At 47.4% G+C, this 25829-nt stretch overlaps 1 protein-coding gene across 1 annotated transcript in view; it reads right to left on the bottom strand.

Annotated features, from left to right (window-relative positions):
- The window catches only part of Itga9 (integrin subunit alpha 9), a 306519-nt gene that overhangs the window by 42998 nt on the left and 237692 nt on the right, over positions 1-25829 (bottom strand). The window contains exons 20-23 of the mRNA XM_057767071.1: positions 24636-24715; positions 18553-18642; positions 15785-15893; positions 12501-12608 (exon numbers count right to left, since the gene is read on the bottom strand). Coding sequence (XP_057623054.1) covers positions 12501-12608; positions 15785-15893; positions 18553-18642; positions 24636-24715 — 387 coding nt within the window. The remainder of the gene's footprint in view (positions 1-12500; positions 12609-15784; positions 15894-18552; positions 18643-24635; positions 24716-25829) is intronic.

The raw sequence follows: 25829 nt of genomic DNA, 5'->3' as shown, positions 1-25829 counted from the left end.
AGCCTCCCTGGGAGCCGGCCATCTCTCATGTTACAGGAGAACGCCTTTTATTTACACCAGGCTTAGGGCTGGCTAGTGCAACGCTTCACCCTAAGTTCTGAGCTCCTTCTTCCCTCTTTGTGGGGATGAACCAACATGCTGGAGAGTCAAGAGCGCAGGCCACACCAGGCTCTCTATAAAAGAGAATTTATTTACATGTAATCAGAGAAAGGCAGGCCCCAGAGGAGGCCCATTTCACGAGCGCGGGATGGCCTTTCCTGGACTTAAAGTGCTACAGATGGGAAGCAGTTTTAGAGATGAAGTGACGCGGAAGAATTTCCAGATGTGGATGGACTGTCTGTAGTGTGACGCGGAAGAATTTCCAGATGTGGATGGACTGTCTGGAGTGAGAGATTGAGGCATAAATACATCACCTGAGCGCCTGACAGGCGGGCAGGCCAGAAACGCTTGCCTTCCACAGATAAGGAGACACTTTGGAAGCAGGAGTTCTGCTGATCTGGATGACGAATGACCCTGTCACCTCCACCCCCGCCCGCACCCAAAGGGACGCAACACAGACCTTGGGGCTGTATCAGTTTGTTTAAATTCCAGTCTCAGCTCTTGGATTCCTCTACATGGACAAAGCTCACATCCATTCAGCTTTGAGGGGTTCACTCTGCACCTGTCTATCAGATGATCCCCTTCTATCAGAAGCCCCGTGACCACCTCTTGGATGCCACCTCCTGTCACATTTTAGCTAACCTCTCAGATGGCTTTTCAGAGGCGTGCACGTATCAGAGCTGTGGAAGGGACACTGGGAACTGCTTCCTTTGCTCTCCGGTTTCAAGGAGCTAAGGGAAGTCTGAGGTGTGCCTCAGGCCTAATGTCCAGGAAACTAAAGAGGAGGCAAAGGTGGGTCCCCAGCAGCCAGGAGACGATTATGTCTCAGGGGCTGGTAATGCCAAGGCGATTCCTTTTGGTCGGAAGAAATTTGGGGTGCATGTGAGAAAGCCATCCCCCACTTTGTGTGTGTGTGTGTGTTTCTGAGGCACACTCAATTAGGCCTCAGCAGGTTAAATGAGAACCATGTGTTTCTCGGCAGTGGCTGATGAACTCTGTTTATCCTCAGTGAAATTTCTGTTACGGACTTCTTAACAGCCCATCCTGCCTGCGCCAGCGAGCCCGGGGTCATGTTTGTTTTCAGGGATGAAGGGAAATTGACTGTTTAATTACCTACTTTTAAGGCCTATTCATGTTGGGAACCAGAAGATACATGCCACCTAAGCACCTGCAGTCCAACTGGTCTACCCGATGGCAGGGAGGCATCATGGCAGCTGGAAGCACAGTACATTCAGGCCCCAGGAAAAGAACAGGCACCCTGGGTCAGCAGGGGAATGGCACTGCTGGCTTGATTTACTCTTGATGTCCACACAGTTCAAAGGTGAGTTTCTGGCCTGTACCATATCCACACATGCCCGTACATGTCCACACATGTGTCCATACATGTCCCAGACTGGCACTAGTGTCCACCTCCAGAGTATGTGAGTGGAGCACAGACACATTGTAGGAACACACGCTTTTGCCTTCCGGCCAGGCTCACATAGATTGAGTGCCTAGAAATGCAATGATCACTCTAGGATTCAATCAATCATGTCTCCTTAACTATCGCTGAAGAATTCAACCAAACATTTCCCTTCTTTAAAGCATATGACTCCTGTTGAGAAAAAAAAATAACTATTAAACCTTATCCTGGCCTATTTCTGAAATTTTACTGTGTGACACATCTATATGTACATAAAGAAGAAAAAGAGAGATAAAGTGGTTTAGGGCCGCTGACAAGACCGGCTGATGGTAAGGAGGCCATGAGGAGACACAATCACAGGACAAGTGTCCCTGGAGTTCATGGAGTATAGCTGTCACCAGGCAGAGGTTCAATCTGATTGGAAAATGCCACCTTCCTTTTGATTCTCAGACTGAAATTAGGGCAACTTTTGCTTGTGGATGAGTGGCACTTTCCAAAATGGCTCTACTTAGGGATTCTCAGTGAACACAAACTTCTCAGATTTATAGGACATATGGAGCACCCTTGAAATGAGTGATTTTCAACCTTCTGTATGCTGCAACCCTTTAAAGTGGTTCCTCATGTTGTGGTGACCCCCAATCATAAAATTATTTTATTGCTACTTCATAACGATAATTTTGTTCCTGTTATAAAGTGTAATGTAAATATCTGATATGCAGGCTGAGAACTGCTGCTCTAGCTATAAAGTGTATTGACAGTTAAGTCTCATATATGTTCAAGATGCTGCCTAGTGTCACAGACCACTTCCTGCTGCCTGCAAGATATAGGACTCTCAGCTCCTTCTCCAGCACCATGTCTGCCTGCACGCTGCCATGTCCCACCATGATGATAATGGACTGAACCTCTGAACTGTAAGCCACCCCAATTAAATGTTTTCCTTTATAAGATATGTCATGGTCATTGTGCCTCTTCACAGCAATAGAAACCCTAACTAAGACAGGCATGAATTTTCCTATTTCTCTGAGCTCATACTTTTGTCCATACATCAAATGTGAACATATACAGAAAACAGAGCCACGTCCTTTTGAATCTCCTGAGAAAAGAGAGACATCAAATATAATAATTTTCGTGGGTGACAAAGACTGTGAAATGGAACCAGGAGTGAGGTTCACAACATTGGGGCTAGTGGTCGGGGAGGACTCCTTGGGAGGGCAGGCTCTGGACCCAGACCTGCAGTCTAAGCACTGTCTACGTGAAAACTCAGGAGGCATGATGAAGGAGAGTACCTAGGAATTGGAGTGGAGAAAGGGAAAGGCTGTGAACAAGCAGAGGGCCAGGAAGCCCAGCAGCCTCAAAGGTTCAGCACGCTGGAAGGTGAGTCAGAAGGAGCTTAGCATGGGGTAGTGTAGAAGATGACCAGAAAAGTTGGGGTGTGTGCGTGTGTGGGTTCAGACCTGTGGGTGGGTCAATACAAGCTCCTTGTTGGTGTGTTGGTACGTGTGTGTGTGTGCACTCACAGGTGTGCGTGTGAAGGCCAGAGGTTGATCTTACACGTCTTTCTCAGTCATTCTCCACCTTATTTTCTTGAGACACAGTCTCTTACTAAATCTGGAACTGTCCGATTAGGCTAGACTGGCTGGCCAAGAAGCCCCAGGGATCTTCCTGTCTCTGCCTCCCCAGAGCTGGAATGACAAGGGTCTATCACTTGACCCTCCTTTCTGATCTTTATACAGAGACCTTCGAGGGTCTCAGAATTACACAGAGAAGCGGTCAGGACTGGAGACCGGACGGAGTTCTCCAGCTGCCAAGTGGCTTCTCACTGTCGGAGCAATGACGGCTTATGACGAGGAGAGACTGACTAAAAAGCTGTCTGCATTGCTTAGTTTTGAATTTTTTATTTTTATTTTTGAAGTCCATGGAGAAAACAAAGACAGTAGCCTAGGATAGAAAAGAGAGGAAAAAAAAACTTTTTTTTTTTTTGGAAAAGAAGGTGGAAGAAAGATTAGGCACTAGCTCAACTTCTCTAAGAGGGAATGAGGCAAGCGTTTTCCATTTTAGCTAAGAAAAGGTCAGGAGGGAAATGAGAGCAGGAGAGATGGAGGCTAGTCATAACAGTGGGATTTGAGCGATGCTGGGGTGACTTAGCAGAGAGAACTATCTGGAAATACGGTTCTGCTGTACTGAAAAGACATCTTGACTCCATTCTGCCCAAAGACAGAGGGCTAGATCATGGAATCCCAAAGCCACTCTGGGGCAGTAAATCCCTCTCTAACTGCTGGGGAGGGCAACTCTAAGCCTAGGGTTCTCCCTGGAAGGGGTCTCTCACCTGGAGAGCAAGTCTGGCACAGGGCAAGCCAGGATTGAATTCCTCCCGAAGAACGCTGAGGGGGACAGATAGGGGAAGCAGCGTGAGTTCATGACGGGGTACAGGAGTGGAGATTAAAACAGAAATGTGAGCCATTTGGGGTTGATTTGGGTTATCTGCTGGGTTGTCTTAAAGATCCAGTCCTGGCTCGTGTACAAGCTGAACCCTGGCCTCCAGGAAGACCGCCGCAGGGAGACTTCTTGTTGCAATTAGCACTCAAGCATAGCTAACTCGTAAAACCCAGGATGCCTCTCATGTGAACAACATCATTCTGAACATCAGTGTCACTGTCGACAGCCACCGCCAGAGAAATAAGTGGCTCAGGTGGCGATAGAGAACTCCCCCTCCCCCACAGACTTCTGGTCCTCCAATCTGATTGCCGTGTGGGGGCCTCAAGGAGTAGGGGCGGCCACTTTCGAAGAGAAAATCAAACCAAGTAAGGACAAGGCCGAGAGACCACCCCACAGACATGGCAAGGCCATCACCTACCCCGACAGGAGGACTCAGACCTTGCTGACCACTCTCCCTTTCCTCCTGGCCATCCTCTGCCTCCTTCATTTTTCTCCATAGCTTTTAGCACCAAGTGATGCGCTATGTGTGGACTTCCCTCAGGCTGGGTGTTGAGTACTTGTTGAATGAAAGGACAAGTGGCTTAAAAAAAATTCTCCTGACGGCCTAATTCAGCAGCCACAGTCACCCCGTGTGACAGACAGAAAAATGGAAGCATGTTAGTGGAAATGCCACACTGTGGAGCAGGGTTCCCAAGCAGGGGTGTGCACACGGACAGCGCAGAGGTCTCGCCAAGCGCAGATTTGGAGTCAGAAGTTCAGGTGCAGCCCGAGCCTGCATTTCTACAGGTCTGTCCTCTAGATGGGGTCAGTGCAGCTGGGCGACATCATGACTGACAGACAGAATGACGTTGTGAGGCCGTTCAGGTGGCTGTGCAGTCCTGTGGTCCAGAGTGAATACCAACCCAGGTTTTTATAAACACAGACCTTGGGTGACCCTTTAAATGTTTTCCATGCCTTTATTTCCTCACCAAGCCACAAAATTAGACGAACCTGTCATGGTACAAATAGAATTTGATACAGTGGTTCCGTACCACATTTCTTGTGTGTGTGTGTGTGTGTGTGTGTGTGTGTGTGTTTGTCTGTGCATGAGCATGTATGTGTACACATATGTTGACTTTGGGTACTGCTCTGGTTTGGTTTAATTGTCAGTTTAGAATCTTCCAGAAGAAGCCTAGACTCTCCTGGGAAGAAAGTCCCAGCAAGGAATTATGGAGATCGGGTTGGCCTGTGGGCATGCCCATGAGAGATTTTCTTAGCTGCATTCATTGAGGTGGGAAGAACCCCTGCAATGTGGGCATCACAATTTCACGGGCTGGGCCCTGGACTTACAAAAGTGAAGAAAGTCAGACTACTCCAAGCACAAGCAAGCAAGCAAGCGAGCATGTGTTTATTCTCTCTGTCCTTGACTGTGTACACAGGACAAGTTCCTGCCATGATTTCCCTGCAATAACAGTCTGTAACCTGGAACTGTGGGCCAAACAGGCCCTGCCTTCCCATCCTGCTTCTTGTCAAGATGTTCTACCAAAGCAACAGAAAAGCAGCCAGCACAGGTGTCTTCCTCTGTTGCTCTCTACCTTCTGTTTAAGACAGGGTCTCTCCCTCAGCTGTGAGCTTCCTGATTGGCGACAATGGCTGCCCAGCTAGTCCCAGATGCCCTCCTGAATCCTCACCCTAGTACCGAGATTAAGATGTGTGCCGCTGCACCCGCTTCCGCCTGAATGTTGGGGATGAACTCAGGTCCTCATGCTTGCATGAGCCATCTCCCCAGCTTGCGGTAAGTTCCGAATAGTGTAAATTTAGTATTATTATCTTGACTCTAACAGCTCCCTCCCAGAACCCGAGTGGTGGATATGGCGCAATCACTCACTTTGCCAGACGAGGAAGGGTCTAACGGTAATGCTGAGACCATGACAATCTGTATTTACTCTTAGAAAGGCAAACTTTTAGCTAAGTAGATTACAGTCTCTTGGAACAGACTCGGGCTCATATTTGAAGTTTGACAGTTTCTTTTGTCTTTCCTACCCGTAGTATTTGTGGGCATAGTCATTCTCCTTCACCCGAGAAAATGCGCCAAGTCTTTTGATCTTTGTCAGTTCAAAGATTAAAACCTCACTTATAGTTTGCAATACTCTGAATTCAGGGAGGCTGACCATGCTTATTTGCCACTTAAACTTCTTCTGTGAATTTTCCGCCTACCCCCTACCCATTTGTATGCTTTTTGGCCTTTTCCTTGTTATTTTGAAAAAAATAAATATGTCACTTACCTATTAACTTTGTTGCAGATACCTTTTCCCCAAATACCTCTGGACTTTTTTAATGAAGAATTTTGGTGCTCCCAAAAGTTAATAATTTTACACATTTATATCTACAGCGGTGGCTTGAATGGGAAATGTTTCCCATAGGTTGGGGTACTTGAGCACTCAGTTCCCGGTTGGTGGCGCTGTTTGGGAAAGGGGAGCAGACCTGTTGGAGGAAGTGCATCACTAGGGGCTCATTTGGGCTCATCACCTTGTCCTGCTCTGTTCTCTCTCTTCACAGTTGAAGGTGTGAAATGTCAGCTTCCTGCTGCCCTGCCCGGTGCCCTGCCTGCTGCCATGCCTGCTCCCCTGCCTGCTGCCTTGCCTACTGCTCCTGCCTGCTGCCCCTGCCTGTTCCCCTGCCTGCTGCCCTGCCTGTTCCCCTGCCTGCTGCCCTGCCCGGTGCCCTGCCTGCTCCCCTGTCTGCTCCCCTGCCTGCTACCCCTGCCTGTTCCCACACCTCCCTGCCTGTTGCCGCACATCCTCTGCCAGTAGGGACACTGAAGCCATAAGCCCCAAGTGACTTCTATACCTTAAGCTGCCTTTGCCCATTTCATCAGAGCAACAAAAAAGTGACTGACATAGCTGCCAATTTTCTCTTCTAGGATTTGTCACTGCCTTAGAAGATGGGCTTCCCATCTGAAGATTATGAAATATTTAGCACTTTTCATGCTTAAAAAAAGAAAGAGCAACCATGTAGCTTGGGTTCTTCTATCCTTTGTCTGCATCATGCAGGTTTTCTGTGATTTCTTCCCAAGTGGATAGCCAGCTGTTTTTACATTGTTTACTAAATAGTCTTAATAAAAGTTCCACCTTTGAGAGCTATCTTCTTCCTTCCTTCCTTCCTTCCTTCCTTCCTTCCTTCCTTCCTTCCTTCCTTCCATTCTTTCTTTCCTTTCGTCCCTTCTCCATATCCTCTCCCTTCTGCAGCCTCAGGGCTATGTATTTGAGGCAAGTATTCCAGAAAGACCACAGGGTCTTGGAGGCTTTGACAGCGGGTATTCCTAAGAGGATCAAGTGTGATTAGCACTAAGCTAACTGTCCTCACTGGCTTTACTTGTCAGTGAGATTCAGCCTGGAGTTACCTGAGAGGGAGTCCCAGTGGGGGACTGTCAGTCTATGAGTGACTGTTGTGATCAGCAGATGATGTAAGAGAGCCCAGCTCACTGTGAGCAGCACCATTCCCCGCAATGGTGGTCCTGGGTTGCATTAGAAAGCTAGCTAAGTATGAACCTGGGAGTGAGCTAGCTAGCTAGCGGCATTTCTCCATGGCTTCTATTTCAAGGTCCCTGTTTGACTTCCGGACCTGATTTCCCTCAATGATGGACTGTGACTTGGAAGAATAAGCCAAACCAACCATTTCCTTAACCAAATTGCTTTTGGGTGTGTTTTATCACTCAGCAACAGAAAGGAAACTGGACACTGCTCAAGTCTCCTGAATGAGATCCCAGTTCCATCCCACACCCCAGAAGGATGTGGTAGGAATGTCGCAACCTTAGCCAGTCGCACCTGATCTAGTGACCTGAGCAAGAAGTGGGTGGGGCCAGGCTCTACCTTCACTCTCAAACACATGGGCCCTAAGTTCAAGGGTGAGCTTTGAGCCTCTGAGACAAGTGTCTGGGATCCTTGCCCATTGCTGCAGCATTTCACCCATGGGATTACTTCCAGGTCCCTCACCACTTGGCCATCCAGGGAGGGCTCTTCATAGGAACAGAGTGTCTCAACACTTGCTGTCTGGGAGTTTGCTTTCCTCTCTCATGCTAATGCTCATGACTGGTCTATTCACCGGAGTTGGCTGCTGGGAATTCTGTGACTGACCACACCCTAAATATTGTTTTGAAAAACCTATGGGTTTGGTTCTGAGAACTAAAAACCCAGAATGTATTCAAGGGCCTCTTTCTTCTTGGGAGTTACAGGGTCGCCAGTTCAACTCACAGACAAGTCGATCTGAAAATCCCCGGGAAAACTTCACGCAAATCTGTGAATTACAGGCCAGTAAAGAGGAAAAAGAGAACACGTGGCTCTGAGACAGCGTCCCCATCCAAGTGACTTCAGTGCTCTGATGTCGTCCACAGTCACTTCTGCTCACGGCATGGGGTTTGGACCTCATCATAACACTGGAGATGTCTATGTGAAGAGCTCTTACAGAACACTGGGTGCCACACGAGAACACTATTCTTCCATGCTGTGGGACAATGGTCTTTTATCCTGTCACTTGTTCTATTTTTAATAAAATGCTGATTGGCCAGTAGCCAGGCAGGAAGTATAGGCGGGCGACCAGGTATGAAGTAGAGGTGGGGTGACAAGAACAGGAGAATTCTGGGAAGAGGAAAGAGTCAGTCTGCTGTGTTACCCAGACAGAGAGAAAGCAAGATGAGAAATACCTCGCTGATGAAAGGTACCGAGCCACATGGCTAACACAGACAAGAATAATGTTAATATAAGTTATAAGAGTTAATAAGAAGACTGAGCTAATAGGTCAACCAGTTTATAATTAATGTAAGCCTCTGTGTATTTCTTTGGGACTGAATGGTTATGGGACCAGGGGGGGACAGAAACCTCTGTCAACACTTCCAGACACTGGGGACAAGACAGGGTATTGGTTGCTATAGTTAATAACAGTTAAGGAGAGGGGTGGGAGTCATTCAGTGATAGAACAAGTACTTTGTATGTACAAGGCCCTGGGTTCAATCCTTAGCACTAAAAACAAAAAGCAAGAAGACAGAAGTGTGTACTTTCTCAAGCTCACGCTAAGGTCAGTGTCACCCCGCTGGTTCACAACAGTCTGGAATTGTCTTCTGCCAGGTCAGCAGGGCTCACAGACAAGGACATAGCACAGGGCACGCAGCTCAGCAGGCAAATCAGGAACCAGGGCTTGCTCTGCATTTAGCACTCACATGGTTGTAGTCTCGGGCCCATGTGACCCAAGAGGACAGCAATGCCAGAAACCATGACTGCATCACACAATGCTTCCCAGAACTCCACCCTGTGGGCAGTGTCCTTTCAACTCTAGGTTTAAATGTGTCACAGGCCATGGGCTCATTGCCCTGATTTGCAACCATGTATGGAGAGAACATCTCTCTGGCTGGCTGCCTGTCTCTCCCTTGCTTCCCTGACCCTCTCAACCCAGCCTGCATGTGCTTTCCTGTTCTGTGACCTCCCCTGAGTTCTGTGCCTCCATCCTTTTCAGGGATGCAGAGAGGTGGCTACCTCATACTCCTTCTCCCAGGAGATGAAACCGTCTCCTAAACAACAAAAAGTCAGGTCACTGGCCAAAAGGGTCCGTTGAGATTGTTTTCAGCATTTCCCCTGAATTCACTTACAGAGTTAGTGACTGCTTTAGAATGTGGAATTGTTCTCATGATTCATAGATATTCTCTGAAAATCTATATTATAGTCTGAGTACCACATTAGGTCCCAGAGAGATAGCAAGTGTGGAATCCCCACCCTGTTATAAGAAACAGACAGGAGGCTGCTTAAGCGGCCCAATAAGAAAATAGAAGTCAGCTTGGTAACAAGGCAGAATGTGAGCAGGGCAGAGGGAGGAGGAGTGCCAGGAAAGAGCCAGCAGGAGGGTGTCAATGAGAGGTGACATCTGAAGTGCCTGGAGGAGGCGGCTATGTGGGTATCTGGGGAAAGGGCACTCCAGGGGAAGGAAGATGAAGGCTGAATTCCAGAGGTGGGAGAGCATCTGCAACCAGCAAGGAGACTGGAGTAGAGGACACTGGGCAAGAGGAGGTGGGGATGAGTGACAGAAGTGGGACAGCAGAGTCACTGAAAGATGCTACAGGGAGAAGAAAGTCACAGGAAGATTTTACACAGAGGTGTGTCAGTACCCAGCCAAGGAGGGACTGTAGGAGCCCAGGGCAGAGACAGGAACACTAGTCAGGGGCCACTACCACAACCTGAGTGACAGGTGGCAGCATTTAGACCAAGGCTTTGGAAGCAAAGGTAACATTGGGACTTTTACGAAGGGGCACTTGTTAGGTTTGCTTCTATATTGGATGTGAAGTATATGAGAAAAGGAATTTAGGACTGACCCTAGACTTCTGACCTGGGATGTGAAGGGCAGGGTAGCTGTGTGCTGAGACAGAGAAGCAGGGACCCGAGACTTCTGACCTGGGCTCTGAAGGGCAGCATAGCTGTGTACTGAGACAGAGAAGCAGGAACTCGAGACTTACGACCCGGGCTCTGAAGGGCAGGGTAGCTGTGTGCTGAGACAGAGAAGCAGGTCTAAAAGGCACTAAGGTGTGAACGTGGTTTGCTCTCTCTAACACTTACACTGGATTTAATCTCCTGTGTATGATGTGACTGAGGTGCTTAAAGGTGGGGTCTTCGCAAGATCACAAACACTGATGACAGATTATGCTGGAGAGGATGTGGGGAAAAGGGAACACTCCTGCATTGCTGGTGGAAGTGCAAACTGGTAAAGCCCATTTGGATATCAGTATAGCGGTTTCTCAGAAAATTAGGAATCAACCTTCCTCAAGACTCAGTAATACCACTTTTGGGTATATACCCAAATGATGCTCAATCATACCACAAGGACATGGACTCAACTATGTTCATAGCAGCATTGTTTGTCATAGCCAGAACCTGGAAACAACGTAAATGCCCCTTGACTGAAGAATGGATAAAGAAAATGTGGTACGTTTACACAATGGAGTACTACACAGTAGAAAAAAGGTGATATCTTGAAATTTGCAGGCAAATGAATGAATCTAGAAAACATCATACTGAGTGAGGTAACCCAGACCCATAAAGACAAATATAATATGTACTTACTCATAAGTGGCTTCTAGATATAAAGCAAAAAAAAAAAAAAAAAAAAACCAAACAAACAAACAAAAAAAACCCTAACCTATGGTGTGGGAAGTTCTTCTGTCCATGATTTGCTTTTATTGGTTAATAAATAAAGCTATTATGGCCAATGGCTTAGGAGAATAGGGCAAGGTGGGAGTTCCAAGCAGATAGAGGAGGAGGAGAGAGTAGGTGGAGTCAGGGAGAAGCCAGGTAGCTGCTGCTGGAGACAGATGCCTCCTCTGGAGCCTGCTGAAACTTTGCAGGTAGGTCACGATCTCATGGTGATGCACAGATTAATGGAGCTGGGTTAGTTTAGGATATAAGAGCTAACTAGCAGTACACTTAAGCTATTGGCCAAACAGTACTACAATTAATACAGATTTCTGTGTGATTATTTCAGGAGTCTGAGTGGCCGGGAAACAAATGAGCAGTCTCTGCCAACAAACCTAGAGTCCACAACCCCAGACAACCTAGATAACAAAGAGGACCCTAAGAGAGATATACATGGATCTACATAGAAATTAAAAAAAAGAAGATCTCCTGAGTAAATTGGGAGTGTGGGGGTCATGGGAGAGGATAGAAGGGGAGGAGGAGGAAGGGAGGGGAGCAGAGAAAAATGCATAGCTCAATAAAAACAAGAAAAAGAAAAAAAGAAAAAAAGGGCGGGGCCTTTGGTGGGTGACCGGAATTAAGTGAAATCATCAGGATGTAGGTTCTGCGGTCGAATGTTGGTATCTACACGAGAGGAGCAAGGTTCTAATTCCTGGAAGGGATCTGGGTGCACAGAAATTGGCGGTGTCATCAGAATAGGCTAGATTTTGACTCATGAGTCTGGCTTAGACCCTAGGGTGGGAGTGTAGAATACAGAAGCCTGAGCCCTTCAGAAGCTGGAGAGATGAGATGAAAGACAGAGGAAAGGAGGAAGCTGGGCGAAAATCCTTGGAGCCAAGGCGTATGTGTTAAGCAGGCGGGTAGCAATGGCCACACGTGGCTTATCGAGCGTCCCTTGAGATGACGTCAGCTACAGGGGATGCAGGGTCAGGTGGCCTCGTCGTCGTCTGCACAGGAACTGGAGTTTTGTTCTTATCACACACACATCTTATCCACTGGTCTTTAATCCCCGGGTGTCAGTGTTCCTTTGAGAATCTTTACACATGCTGAGGCTCTTCTCAGAGAAATCCATTCACACACACAGGACTGCAGATAGTCCTTGGGACTTCACAGACGTACCGGAAGCCACCCTGGGGATGAATTCACAACCATCCCCTCCAAAGTCTCATGGCATCAACCAAATTGTCTCAACATAGTAATTCAAGCCTTTCTTTGGGTTTCCCCTGGTGTGTCTGAGAGTGTGAAGTCAGTTAGACTTCCTGGACCTTGTGTATAGTGTCAGGGTGTGGAATACAAATTTCTAACAGGCATTCAAAGCTGAAACAAATACAGCATGCAAATGGAGGACTCACCATCATCTCCTGGACCTGAAACATCTCTGCGCCACCCGGTGACAGCCGGCTGGGGAAGGAGATGCTGACAGACGCCCCCGGAAGGGTACTCGGGCCCGTGTTGTAGACCTGTGGGTTAGAGCACACAGCAAGTGTCAGTAAAAGACAAGGATCTGTCATGTCATGCTATGTGTAAAGAGATGAAAGCAAGGAGCTGAATCAAAAGCAGCCTGCCATGTCAGCATCTTAAACACCCACGTTTGTGGGAAGGCTTGTGCGTGACATTTGCAATATATTTCCTGATAATTCTTCAGGTGAGGGAAGCCTTTTGACTCCTGATGGGAAAGTCAAACCAAATGAAGTCAAATCAAATCACAAACAAATCACTATTAACAGTGAACGATGTTCTGTGTCTCTGTCGGAAAAACTACGCACAAAGCAGAGAAAGCCGCCCAGACAGAAGTTTTGCTTTCTCCAGTTACATCTGCAGTGGAGCCTTGGAGCCTTAAAGCTCCCATGTATCTTGTTGAATGACAGAGATACAAATAAATGACACAGAAAGGCCTCTCCTTGGGGCAGTCTTGTTTCTGCTTTTCAGGAGTGACATTGCTGGGATAAGGAAACACTCCAGAGATTTCTCCACATCCCTTCCCGCTCCCCACACCAGCCCCAGCTCCTGGTCATTATCATTGTTGATCTGAGTGACCCTCCAGCAGACAACAGTGATCACAAGGGTTGCAGCAGAGAAATTGAGTCAGTAGATAAGGGTCCAGGAAGGCTTTGTTAATGTGGGAGGCCTCTTTCCAATCGCAACTCACTGACCACTCTCAGACCTAGCCCACTGACTCCTGCTTGAACCACAGCTGAAGCTCCCTCAGGCGCTAGCTTACAGTTCACCAGTGTTTTATCTAACAACCACGCCAACCACTCATTCCCAGGGCCACAGTCTTCAGCTGGGTTTGCTGCTTTAGGTCACTTGTGAAATAAGCTATGTTCCTAGACATCAAACTTTAAGTTCTCTTTCAAAACACCTTCAGAGAACCAACTGGAAGAATAAACGGCATGCCCTGAGAATTCATCCATCCATCCATCCATCCATCCATCCATCCATCTATCTATCTATCTATCTATCTATCTATCTATCTATCTATCTATCTATCTATCTACCCATCCACTTATACATCCATCTATCCTCCCATCCATCCACCTATCCATCCACCCACCTGTCTTTTCATCCATCCATCCATCCATCCATCCATCCATCCATCATCCATCCATCCATCCACTCACCTATCTGTCTATCAATTTATCCATTTATCCATCCATTCACCCACCTGTCTATCCATTCACCCATCCATCCACTCATCCATCCATTCATCTATGCATTCATTCACCCCATCAGTCTGTCCATCCGTCTGTCCATCCGTCCATTCATTCATTCATACTCTCATCCATTCATCCATCCACTCACCTGTCTATCTATCTATCTATCTATCTATCTATCTATCTATCTATCTATCTATCTATCTATCTATCTATCTATCTATCTATCTATCTATCTACTCATCCATCCATTCATCTATGCATTCATTCACCCCATCCGTCTGTCCATCCGTCTGTCTGTTCATCCATCCATTCATTCATCCTCTCATCCATCCATCCATCCATCCATCCATCCATCCACTCACCTGTCAGTCTCTCCATCCATCCATCCATCCATCCATCCATCCATCCATCCATCCATCCATCCTTTTCTTCTATCCTCTAAATAGGCACTAATAGTCAGTATCTGCTATAAATCTGGTATTTTATGTAGCTAGCATTCCTCTTGCCTTTTTCAGTCCTCAAGTTTTTTTTTTTATGACACTGTCTGGGTCATTTGAAACTTTCTAAATAATTCTCTTGTCTGCATCCTGTATTTCAAAAGAAGAAAGGTTGTAAATCACAAAAATAAAATAAATCTACCTGGTGTTTGTTTCCTATCCAGCTGAGAGATGCAAGGGGAAACCGTAAATGGCCTCCAAGAGGGGCTTTGGAAACCCGGAGGCACGGCCACACCTGTCACCCTAGAGTCTCCGCAGTGAACCCTGAACTCTCTTCCCCGTCTCCTCTGTAAATCAAGGGCAGGATATGACAGCCAGGCTTAGCTAGTCAAGGAAGCATCCTCTCTATGCTGGAGACATGTGTTATTCATCCTGGCTTCTGGGTTCTCCTGGCCCAGAGGACACTGTGGGTGAAGGAAGATTGTCTGTGAGCCCCCAAATGCTTTGGTTTCATCCTTACAGCTCTCACCACATCATTATTTGTGATCCCTTATGTCCACTTAGGGAGAACCACAGACAAGGAAAATGGCTGTTATTTGGCCCTGATAGTGAATGTCACATGCAGGAGGATGGACAGACAGAGGAATGCATCAGAAGGCAGATCCCAGGATTGTGAGATGTGATCTTCACTGAACAAGCTGGGTCATTTCTTCTTGTATTTTTCAGTTAATGCCTGACCAGTGCTTGCCCAGGCTTGTGTCACCTAGTGCTGCGGCCACGCTGCACACCCTTTCTCACAGGGGCCAAATTTCCCCCTAGTGCCCCTTAAAGGACACAGACTAGCCAATGTGGAGGTCCCTCTGGCGTCACAACCACACACTCTCATATTGGAAAGCTACCCTCAAAATCCATATTTTCAAAGCAAAGACCAACAAACTAGACTTCACAGACCAAAGCTGGCCCAGTGCTTACTCTTGTACAGCATGCAAACACAGGAGAAGACTTTTACGGGGTCACCATGGAAATCCTGGAGGAAAGGGATGAACCGAGTCCCTGGATACTCCCCTAAATCCCTTAAGATGGGGATGATGGCAAACACAAGCCTTCTTGACAAAACTATTCTCTGGCAGTGCTTCTCAACCTGTGGGTTGTTTACTGCCATCGAGGTCACATATCAGAGATCCTGCATATCAGATATTTATATGACGATTCATAACAGCAGCAAAACATAGCATTACAGTTATGAAGTAGCAACAAGATAATTTTACGGTTGGAGGTCAGCACAACATGAAGAACTGTAAAGGGCCACAGCAGTAGGAAGGTTGAGAACCACTGTTCTTCGGTGAGATTGCTCTAAATGCAGAAAAGCACGGAGGTCTGCAGATCTGTAGCGCGCTCTCTCTCTCTCTTTCTCTCTCTCTCTCAATATCTGTGTCCCCCACAAACACCCCATACCAGGAAAAGACTGGAACAGTTCCCTCTGGAAAGAACGTAAGATAAAAGTTGGCCGTTTCATCAGGGCCACATCCGTGGGGCGGGTACCTGAAGAGTGATGTTGAGGGGCTGGAAATGACACTCCTGGTCATCCAGCTGAACGAAGGTGGAAGCGTCCACAGACTCGCCATACACAAAGGAGGTTGGGGACACAACTCTGAAAGAGGAAAGCATGAACTCTGTCATTCTTCCTGAGGTCAGGCCCCTAGGTCACCGCTGGGCTGAGAACTCAAACATCACCTTTCTTTCCCTCGTGTCTCCCCCCGATTTTTCTCCCTGGTGGGTGATTATTTCTCTCAACCATCAGTTGACACAGCTGGCCCCTGGCTTCCTCATGGACATTTCTGCCATGTCTTCTAGCCTTAGGCCATACTAATAGCTACAAAACCATTATATACTGAGATTATATTTCTTTGTATATATGTATCTGTTTGTTTTTGTGTGTGAACATATATAGGTATAGAGGTCAGAGGTCAACATGAGGTGTCCTCCTCTCTCCATCTTGTTTTATGAGATAGAGACTCGCACTGAACAAGAGCCTCAGGGATCTGCCTGTTCTGGGGTTACAGATGCTCATGGCTACCCCTGACTTCTTACATGGGTTCTGAGGATCTGAACTTGGAATCTCATGCTTTTTTTTATGTAAGCACTTCACTAACTGAGCCATTTCCCCAGGCATCCTCCTAATTATATTTCTAAAACAGGGTTTTAAAAATCAAGTTACAGAAACAAAACAAGAAAACCACAAAAACTTTGATTATAAACTCACACATTTTGTTTGTCATTTGGAAGGAATTTCTGTGAAATATACTGACAACAAACTTTTAAGAAATAAATGTAAGTAAACTATGTATTTGGCAACCAAAACTGTAACACATTCATTTTTTAAACAAATTCATTTTTAAGCACCATTTATATCTGTCAGACTTCCATGATATTAGGAGTTGTGTATCTTAGGGGCTTGCAAGATGGCTGAGAGAGTAAAGGTGCAGCCACAAAGCTCGATGACCTGAGTTCAGTCCCTGGAGCCCACGTTGTAGGAGAGACCCAGAGCTCCTCTGATTTCCACAACTACCATGGATCCTGTGTGTGCTCACATGTGCCTGCACACACACACACACACACACAAATAATAAATGGACTAAAACATCAAAATGAAATAGGTATTTCCATTCACTGGTGGCATGATCTCATACAGTTTTAGATCATGGTCTTCTAAGAGGTGACTTCACTTGGTGACATTACTTTTCACATTGCCCAGGTGAATAAACCTGGCAGTCACACTCAACAGAGATCAGACAGATGCCCCTTACAGTGGATTCCAGGTGTTCAAAGGCTCTCAATACAACAGTGTGAGACCTTAAGGGACAGAGTCCAAGAGGACAGCCACCGTCTCTTCTCATCGGAAATGCTTTATGTTGGTGACGCTGTGAGTTCCAACCCCCCTGCCAAACGGCAAGAGCTGCTTCATTTAAACTCACTCCACTTCCCATCCCTGGAGAGACCAGAGCTGACTCCTCTGTTTAACTGATGGTTTCATGAGGGGACTGTTAATACCTCGCAGCCGGGTCTCCTAAGGCCTTGATGGAATGTGTGGGGGAGGTGTTTTTACTTCATCCTCAAGAACAAGGCCTGGTTCTGGGCATTTTGTACTATCTTTTAGACAGGCTAGACAAATAAACCCCATGGTTAAAAACAGAGCTGTGAACACAGGCAGCGTACGCCGTTTTACAAATACACTTCACCAGAGCTTCATGTTTAAGAACCACGCCATGAACTGTGGGACTCCTCACTCTGCTGGCTCCCGGCAGAGTCCAGATACTGCAGGGACGGCCCCGCCCACCCCGGCCCCGCCCACCCCAGGGATGGCCCAGCCCACTCCAGGGACGGTCCCGCCCACTACAGAGGCGGCTCCTCCCACTGCAGGGGCGGCCCCTCCCTTCTGGGCCAAGGCTTAGAGCCAGGAGCACTGAAAACAAAAACGTAAGCTCCTGAACTTTGAGAAAGTTGAGCCTGCATTTGGGTTAAGGATTCCTTGAGTTCCCCTTTGATCTAAACTGATTGTGTGGCCCTCCCCACCCCTGCCCTCTGCTATCAGAGAAGTATGTAATCTGTTTGCCTGAGACAGGAACCGAATTCTCATTTTTCTAAGCTTGAGCTCTGGCTGAAAGCAGACCCAGGTCACTTTGCGTCACCGCAGACCACAGCCAACAAGCCCTGCTTTCCAACAAAACCACGGCCCTGACTGACTGCGGACTTCACCTGGTCGGGTTGGTATTGCTGTTGTGATCGCTCCCTGTCCATTCCTGACCATCACAGACATGAGGCAGAGCTGTTTCCCACTGTGGTCAAGGCAGTAACAGAAATACGAGAAGCCGGAACCGACCACAGAGCTGATCAGAAGGGCTGCCTTCCTGTGACTAGGGTTTGAGGAAGACCTGGCTGCAGCCTCTGGCCTTGCAGCTTTAGGTCGACACTTTAATCCCATAACCACAGTGCCTGCCACTATATAGCATTCTGGAGCGACTGTGTGTGTCAGGTATGGGTGCTAAGAATGGGTGTATATAATAACACAGAATGTTTAAAGGAATTAATTGTGGGGTCTAAACTCCTCATCTTGCTTCCTGTGTTATCAGCTATGTGTCTGGGTATCTGGGACTGACCAAATAAAACGCAGATGGGCAGGTAAATTTTCTTCCTGATTTTCAAGGCTGGCAGGCAGGGAGGTGGCAGGGCCCTTTGCTCTTGGCTATGACACATGCATACTGGGAGCAGATTACCTTCCGTTGCAGGGCACCCAGTGCTCTGATACTTACCCAGTGATGGACGTGTCTACTTCGTGCACCAGAGGAACTGCCAGTGTGAGCGTGTTGTCATGCAGGGCTTCAGAGCGCTCCATGTTCCCACTGTGTGGGAAGAGAAGGACGAAGGGACAGCGGTCAGTGCAGTTGGCTTGTCTGCCCCTGCTGCACATCAACCCTTACATTCTTTAGACTCACCTTCTCCAACCCATTCTGTTTGTGGTAGAGAACCACTGTACAGCGGTGCATACAAAGGTGTGGGGCAAGTAGTATATATGGGAGGTGACCCCCCAGGAAGCACCCATAGATAACTGAGAAAGAGACCAGGAAAGAGAAGAAGCAACTGGAGGCTTGCTACCCAGGAACTGTATGCTGGAGGCAGATGGGACTCAGGCTCGCTGGGGAGACTTTGGGAAGCAGGACAGAACATGTATCTGGGATGCCGCAACGGAGGGCACAGAGACCCCTAGGACGACTATGGTGGTACAGAGAGAGGACACAAATTCTCTGTCACACAGGTGAGCAGACTCCCACAGAAGAAATCCCCAGCAGGGCAGCAGAAGCCAAGGTTTAACTCGTCCTCGTGAGTGCGCTGTAAGGATCTACAGTGGAGCCTCTGTCGTGTGGCACCTCCTAAAATGTTTGCTTCATGCCAGGCGGTGGTGGCGCACGCCTTTAATCCCAGCACTCGGGAGGCAGAGGCAGGCGGATCTCTGTGAGTTCGAGGCCAGCCTGGTCTACAAGAGCTAGTTCCAGGACGGGCACCAAAGCTACAGAGAAACCCTGTCTCGAAAAACCAAAAAAAAAAAAAAAAAAAAAAAAAAAAAGTTTGCTTCATAAACAGTGCTCTAGTTACATTCCTGCTGCTGGGATAAAAACACCCCAAATAAAAGCAGCTTGGATAGCAGAGGAAAGAATCTTTCTGTGGCACACTTTTGGGAGAGGGAAATCAAGGTAGGAACTTAAAAACATAGCAGAGAGATGAACACACTCATGTTATCTGCATGTTACCACATAGTTTTTGCCCATCCTTCACAGTTCAGGACGCTGTCCCAGGGAATGGTGTGCTCACAATGGCCTAGATTTTCCCACATCAATCAAAAATCAAAGATGTGTCCATAGGCTAATCCAACCAAGAAAATCCCTCAACTGAGACTCCTTACCCAGTGATGGTGGCGAGTTGGCCGCACTAACCAGCATAAACTGTGGCCATCAAAGTTAGGACATGGTTGCCAGGAAGGAGGTTTGTGAACATCTCAACCATGAACCCGGGGGCAGAGGGACCACCACTCTGGATTGACAGGAGAAGCTCAGATATCTTACAGCCCTGCCGCCAAGAGCCAGAGGGCACTGAGCTTCTAGCCAGCTCAATGGAACTCCAAGCCAGGGCTCCAATCACTTCAATTCGCTAACTCAGTCAGGATTGGGACGTGAATGCCATGGTGAGCAGCTGCCTTGGGAAGACACATGCTCTTGGGTATAATCACTGAACCAATGGGACACTTAAGATTGGTTCTGTCACATGGAAGGGACAAAGGTTCCCAAGCGAAAGTGAAGCGAAAGTGGGAGCCCCAGACCCTGTAAGGTTTGGGCAGGGCTTATCTCACCCACTCCCCTAGACCTACCTCCCAAACATCTGCTCACCTCACCTGCTCCGCTGCCCTTCCCATCGGCCCCCACCCTACCTTCCTCTTCCAACCAGCAGGTGTTGAATGGCAACAGCACTAAAATAGCTCCCCAATCCCTTCTCTTCTCTCCCATTGTTCTAAGACAATGGTGCTCCTTGACTCTGACCACACAGGGCCACTCCCCAGGATCCACCTGCCTTCCGAACATGGGATGACCGCAGTCCCTCACAGGGTGTCCACAGCACGTGACAACAAGAGCAGGTTCCCTAGATTCCTTGCCTTTTCCAGGGAGTAATCTAAGCATTGGAATCACTGCCGGGGCCAGTCCAGAGTGATGTCCTAGTCAATGCGGTTGGTACACTGCTAAGCCCAGACCCTCCCTACTCCCAGCGTCCTTGCAGGCCTGAGGAATTGGCTCCTGATGGAAGAGTCATCCCTTCCCCTGTCATCTGCCCAGCCACCTGGCGCTGCTGGCAGCTCGCACCCAATAATGGTTTGATCTGTCATCAAGTAACGGCTCCAGAATGAGCCAAGTTGAAAAGCTGAGATAAAGGGGCCAAACATCAAACAACTTTTGCCATTCCTCAATCTCCATGTGCTGGGATTTTTCCAAGTGGGCTGCCAGGCCAGGCTGCTGATGGGGGAGATGCAGGGTCACAAGACACTGTTTAGACTCAGTTTGATGCCCTCTGAAAGCTTTAAGTAGGCAAGAGACCTTCAAAGGGTGGTGACAGATGAGAGAAATGACAGATATTTTAACTGTCTCATCTGAGATAAGGGGCTTTAGGCATCTGTCTGTCGTAGCAGGGAGCCAAGTATTTGTTAGGAGAACTCTTTGGAGGTGGGTAGACCAGATTTCTACAAAATCTCCAAGAGTAACAATATGTGGACCAGTCCAGTATGTTTAAATGGCTTTGTGATCTCTTTAACATTTATGACCCAAGGAGCACTAATGTATATGAGGTTTTTTTTTTTTTTTTTTTTTTTTAAAAAAAACTTTAGTAGGTAGCGGGCATTTAAAAATGTACCTTACATTTATCCCTGTAACTGGTAAGTGGCAGGCACCTAACAGGTGTCTACAGAGCAGAGACATGCTCAGCAGGGTTCAGGACTATACAAGGAAGTGGCTCTGGACCTTTAACATTAATTAGAATCAAGTTTTTCTCCAAACTCCGATGCCCAGTTTTTACCCCAGACTAATTAGATCCGAATCCCAGGCGTGGGTGGGGTTGCATCAGGCATCAGCAGATTTCGGAGCTCCCCAGGTGTTTCCACTGTGCCAGCCACACCACTTGCTAATGGACATGTCATTCTAAGAGAGGAAGGGAAGCTTTCCCCATTGTGCTTCTGACCCCTGCCCTCTCAGGCCTCCCAGAGGGGAGTGAGGCTAGAGGCAGGTTGAATCGTTTTCTTTTTGACAAGGAAATCCTTTCCGTGTCCTGTTCCTTTTCATGACCACTGGCTGTGCTAGGTGTTGAAGGACGACAGAGCACAATGGTGGGACTGCCTAACAGTGCATTTTCTGTGGATCTAAGAAACAGCAGCAGGTTTCAGGTTTCCTCCTTGTATTCAGGGCAGCAATTCCATGGGATGTGTAGAGCTGTTACATTGTGTCAGCATGACTGTTAGCTTTAATTTTAGACATGAGGCAGTTTAGAAAGAGTCTCAGTAAGGGATTGATGTAGGAGTCCCTTCTTTGTGCTGTGATTACCACTAATGAATAAAGAAACTGCTTTGGACCTATAGCAAGGCAGAACTTAGGTAGGCAGGGAAAGCTAGGCTGACTGCTGGGAGGAAGGGCGGAGTCAGAGGCATTCAATGGAGCCACTTCCTGAGATAAACGTGCTGAAACTTTGCTGGTAGGCCATGACCTCAGATGAATAGAAATGGGTTAAATTAAGATGTAAGAGTTAGCCAATAAGAAGCTAGAGCTAATGGGCCAAGCAGTGATTTAAATAATATGGTTTCTGTGTGATTATTTTGTGGCTGGGTGGCCAGGATGAAGAAGCGACACTTCCTCCCTCTAACAAGGGATCATCTATGTTGTGTTGGCTTGTGGATGTGTCTATGAAGAGTTGCCTTAAATTAGTGTAGACTTAAAGACTCAGTCTACTGTGGGCGTCAACATTCCTTAGGCAGGAGGTTTTGAACTGTATACGAGTGGAGAAATCCCGCTGAGGACAAGCCAGGGAGTGAATATGTCTGCATTCAGTTCCTCTCTGTTGTTGACTACGGACGGATGCGACACACTGCTGACAGCTCCTGCTAAGTGACGTCCCTGCTGCGATGAACTGTAGCCTGGAATTGTCACGCAATATGTTCTTTTCTCTCATAAGTTGCTTTCTGTTTGGGTACTTTATCACGGCAACAGAAATCAAACTAGAGACTACTAATCTCTCCAAAAGCTTGAGGCGACCCCTCACTGTTGTCAGAATGTAGTTCAGATTTTCTGAGCCTGTTCCTGCCCTCAGTCACTCAAACCCTCTCTCTTTCAGCTCCATCTCTCATTGCCATGAGTGTTCCCCACACCCTTTCAGGGACACCCATGAATACCGTTCACTCCCATGTCTGTGGTTCACAGGGGCACAGGACAGCAGGGTGCACTGTGGACTTTCACTGATATACTTTGTGTTTCAGGAAGGAAGTGCCCCCGCTACCATCACCTTAGGATCTCTCTTGAGTTCTAGCTGCAGAAATGCAATCTGCCCTGTCTGCATGTATTCTTACTAGATCACAATGATGTTTCAAGTGAATTTGAAAATAAAGCAAACAGAAAATAACAAAGTCTTGAAAATCAGTGGGAAATAGCTGGAAAGACAGCTCTGAGACAATTGGTATAACTGGACCATGGGCTGTGGGTTAGATGTACCAATGTTGAAGCTCCTGAGTTTGTTCTTGGGGAATTATGGGTCAAGGGGCATGGTTTCTATAACTGGTTTTTAGATGGTTAAGAAAAACAATCTACATAGAAAGAAAGGCTAAATCCATGAAAAAGAATGTCAACATTCAGTAAATCTGGGTAAAAGGTACACTGAGGATTCTTGTATATTTTCAACTAGAAACTTAGAGTTTTAAAATTATTTTGAAGTGTGTGTGTGCATGCATGTGCATGTGCACATACATGTGTGCATCCAGCAATATGAATAAGGGCAATGTCTGGGGAAGCCAGAAGAGGATGTCAGGTCCACTGGAGCCTGAGCTACAGACAGCTGTAGCTGACTAGGCTGGGTGCTGGGAACTGAACTCAGGTCCTCAGCAAGAGTAGCATACCCTTTGACTTCTGAGCCATTTCTCTAGCCAAATAACTAGAACTGTAAATGAACACGCTGTTTTGGGTGTGCAGCCACACCTGCATCAGAGTTGGTCTGTTCCTGCTTACTGACCCAATGGTGTTTCCTTCATTGAATCTGCTAGCCATTTGATACTGAGATGTTGCTTCAAGGTATGCATAGGCTGTGGCTCAAAGAGGCGGCTCATAAACCCAGAATGCTCGCTCAGGCACTCACAGATATACACATTCCTAGGGGGAGATGTCACCATTCCCTACAGGCCTCTCTGCCTGTCTACCTGGCTGCTGAAGACAGTCTTGTTTTCTAGGTACACTACTTGGGGGCCTCTGCCAGCTGGCTTCACCAGGCTCTCAGGCTGCAGGTGGCTTTCCCTACTTTGTCAAACGATTCAGTGTGCATCCTTGAGATACAGAGGGTTTGACCTGACAATCCACAGAGAACATCTGTCCAATATGGAAAACATGGCCAAGCAGGAACTGGCCACATTAGTTATATGATCTTGAACTAGAAGGTCACCTCAGCAGCCTGTCTCTCCTCAGTTGCAGACTTCCCCATGACTAGCCGATCCTTGGGCCTCCCAGGCTCGGCCAGATGTGGTGAGTAGGGGTGACGTTAGTCCTAACTGGATTTGACCTAGGCTTAAGTAGATTGGCAATCACCCAGCAGAAACACCTCTGGGCAAGTCTGTGAGAGCACTCTCAGGGAAGACTAACAGAGGGAGGATTAACCTGCACTCAGTGGAACTTAGGTCTTGCTCCAGAAGCTCAGATACAAGAAGTTGCAAGGAAAAAGCAGCGTGCAGACACCTGCCTTCCATCCCAGCTCTGTCATCACTGGCTCACTGGGAGGTGAGCAAACCGTCTCTCAGGGCAACCCCTTCCATGAGTTCCCAGTCAGACGAACTGTATCCCTTTATTTGTGAGCCACCACAAGCCTTGCCTCCCTTGGGCTTCCTCTCCTCAGGCATTTGGTCACAGCAGTGAGAGAAGAGACAAGTTCACTCAGCAAGCAGGACCTGATGACTGCCCTGCAGATGTCAGATTCCACCCAGGGATAAGGGGGATTTATCACCAAGTAACCATTTTCACATCCTCTGCATCCTAGGGATGCCCAAGGCAGGTCCCTTCCCAATCCCATAATGTTTTTATCTTTGAAAAAAGTCTGTTTAAGTCCTTTTTACCTCTGAGCAGTCACGATGAAGCTGAGAACGGCCTCTTCCCCAGACAGGTGGCTTGTATCAAAGATGACGCTGAACTCATACTAGAAGAAAAGAAAGAAATCACTTTTGGCGACCACGAGCTATCCACATTTTGAACGATGTTTTCTAGAACAGTCTGTAGTTTATGTCCTCTGGAAGCTCGTCTACATAGCAAATGTTATTTTTAATGTGTATCTGAGTTTTCAGGCCCAAGGAGGCTCCCACAGCAGAACCATGCCCTTTCCCCCACTCTAGTGAGAGGCATGTCATTCTTCCAGCCACAAGAAGTCCTAGAGGACGTGGCACCCTGGAACTGCAAGACCAGGAGTTTCTGATTTCACTTGTATCGCCTTCCCAGGCTTTGCCAAGTTTGCATATCTCGTCAGCTGTGACGTTTCTAAGATAGTCTTTAATTCCAGCCAAGGCTGACAGATTGTGAATTGTTTAACATATCTCAATTGTTCGGGTTCCATTAAAGTAAGTTCTAGGCAATTGCATGCTTTTTGAGATATTGAATTCTGTTCAACTGAATGCTACTTGAGAGCCATGGGAATGAACCATTAAATTGGACTGTTATCTACAATGGACACAACCATCTCCTTTCTAGACAGAAATCTCTGTGGCAGTGGGTCTCGGTTTCTGAGGAGGATGAGGTATGAAGACAGCGGAGGTGGAGACAAAAGAGGGGGCAGTTAAGGGCCTTGTCCCCGTAGAGTTAGAACTGGCAGGACATCTGAGTTAAGTCAGCCATATTAAATACTGAAATGAGGGAAGGACACACGGTCAGAGATGAAGGCACGAAACTGGTCAGGCTGGAAGTGAGTGACACAGACACACGGCCAATCACAGTGAGCCCGAAGAGTAGTCATGAGACTTGAGCAGGTGTCCTGGCCCCTGATGACCCCAGGATTTGAGAACAGGTGAGCGTGAGGGGGCCACAGGCAGGGGAGGCTCAGTCCTTGTGTAACTTGCTGGGTTTCTAACCCTCCTCTCCACCCATCACCCTTGGGATTATCTTGCTAAGGGTCTTAACATCTGTATGTGGGATTTGCAAAAAAATGAAGCAGAATATGGTTATTAGTTTATATGACCTCTGCAGCAGAAATAGGAGATCACTGTTCCGATAGTCTTTATCTCTATTGACTTTATGACATTTCCAGAGTTAATACATGTTGA

This window comes from Chionomys nivalis, chromosome 4, assembly GCF_950005125.1.
Source record: "Chionomys nivalis chromosome 4, mChiNiv1.1, whole genome shotgun sequence".
Lineage (NCBI taxonomy): Eukaryota > Metazoa > Chordata > Mammalia > Rodentia > Cricetidae > Chionomys > Chionomys nivalis.
The sequence above is the reverse complement of the archived record's forward strand: the minus strand, read 5'-3'. Positions and strand labels throughout refer to the sequence as shown.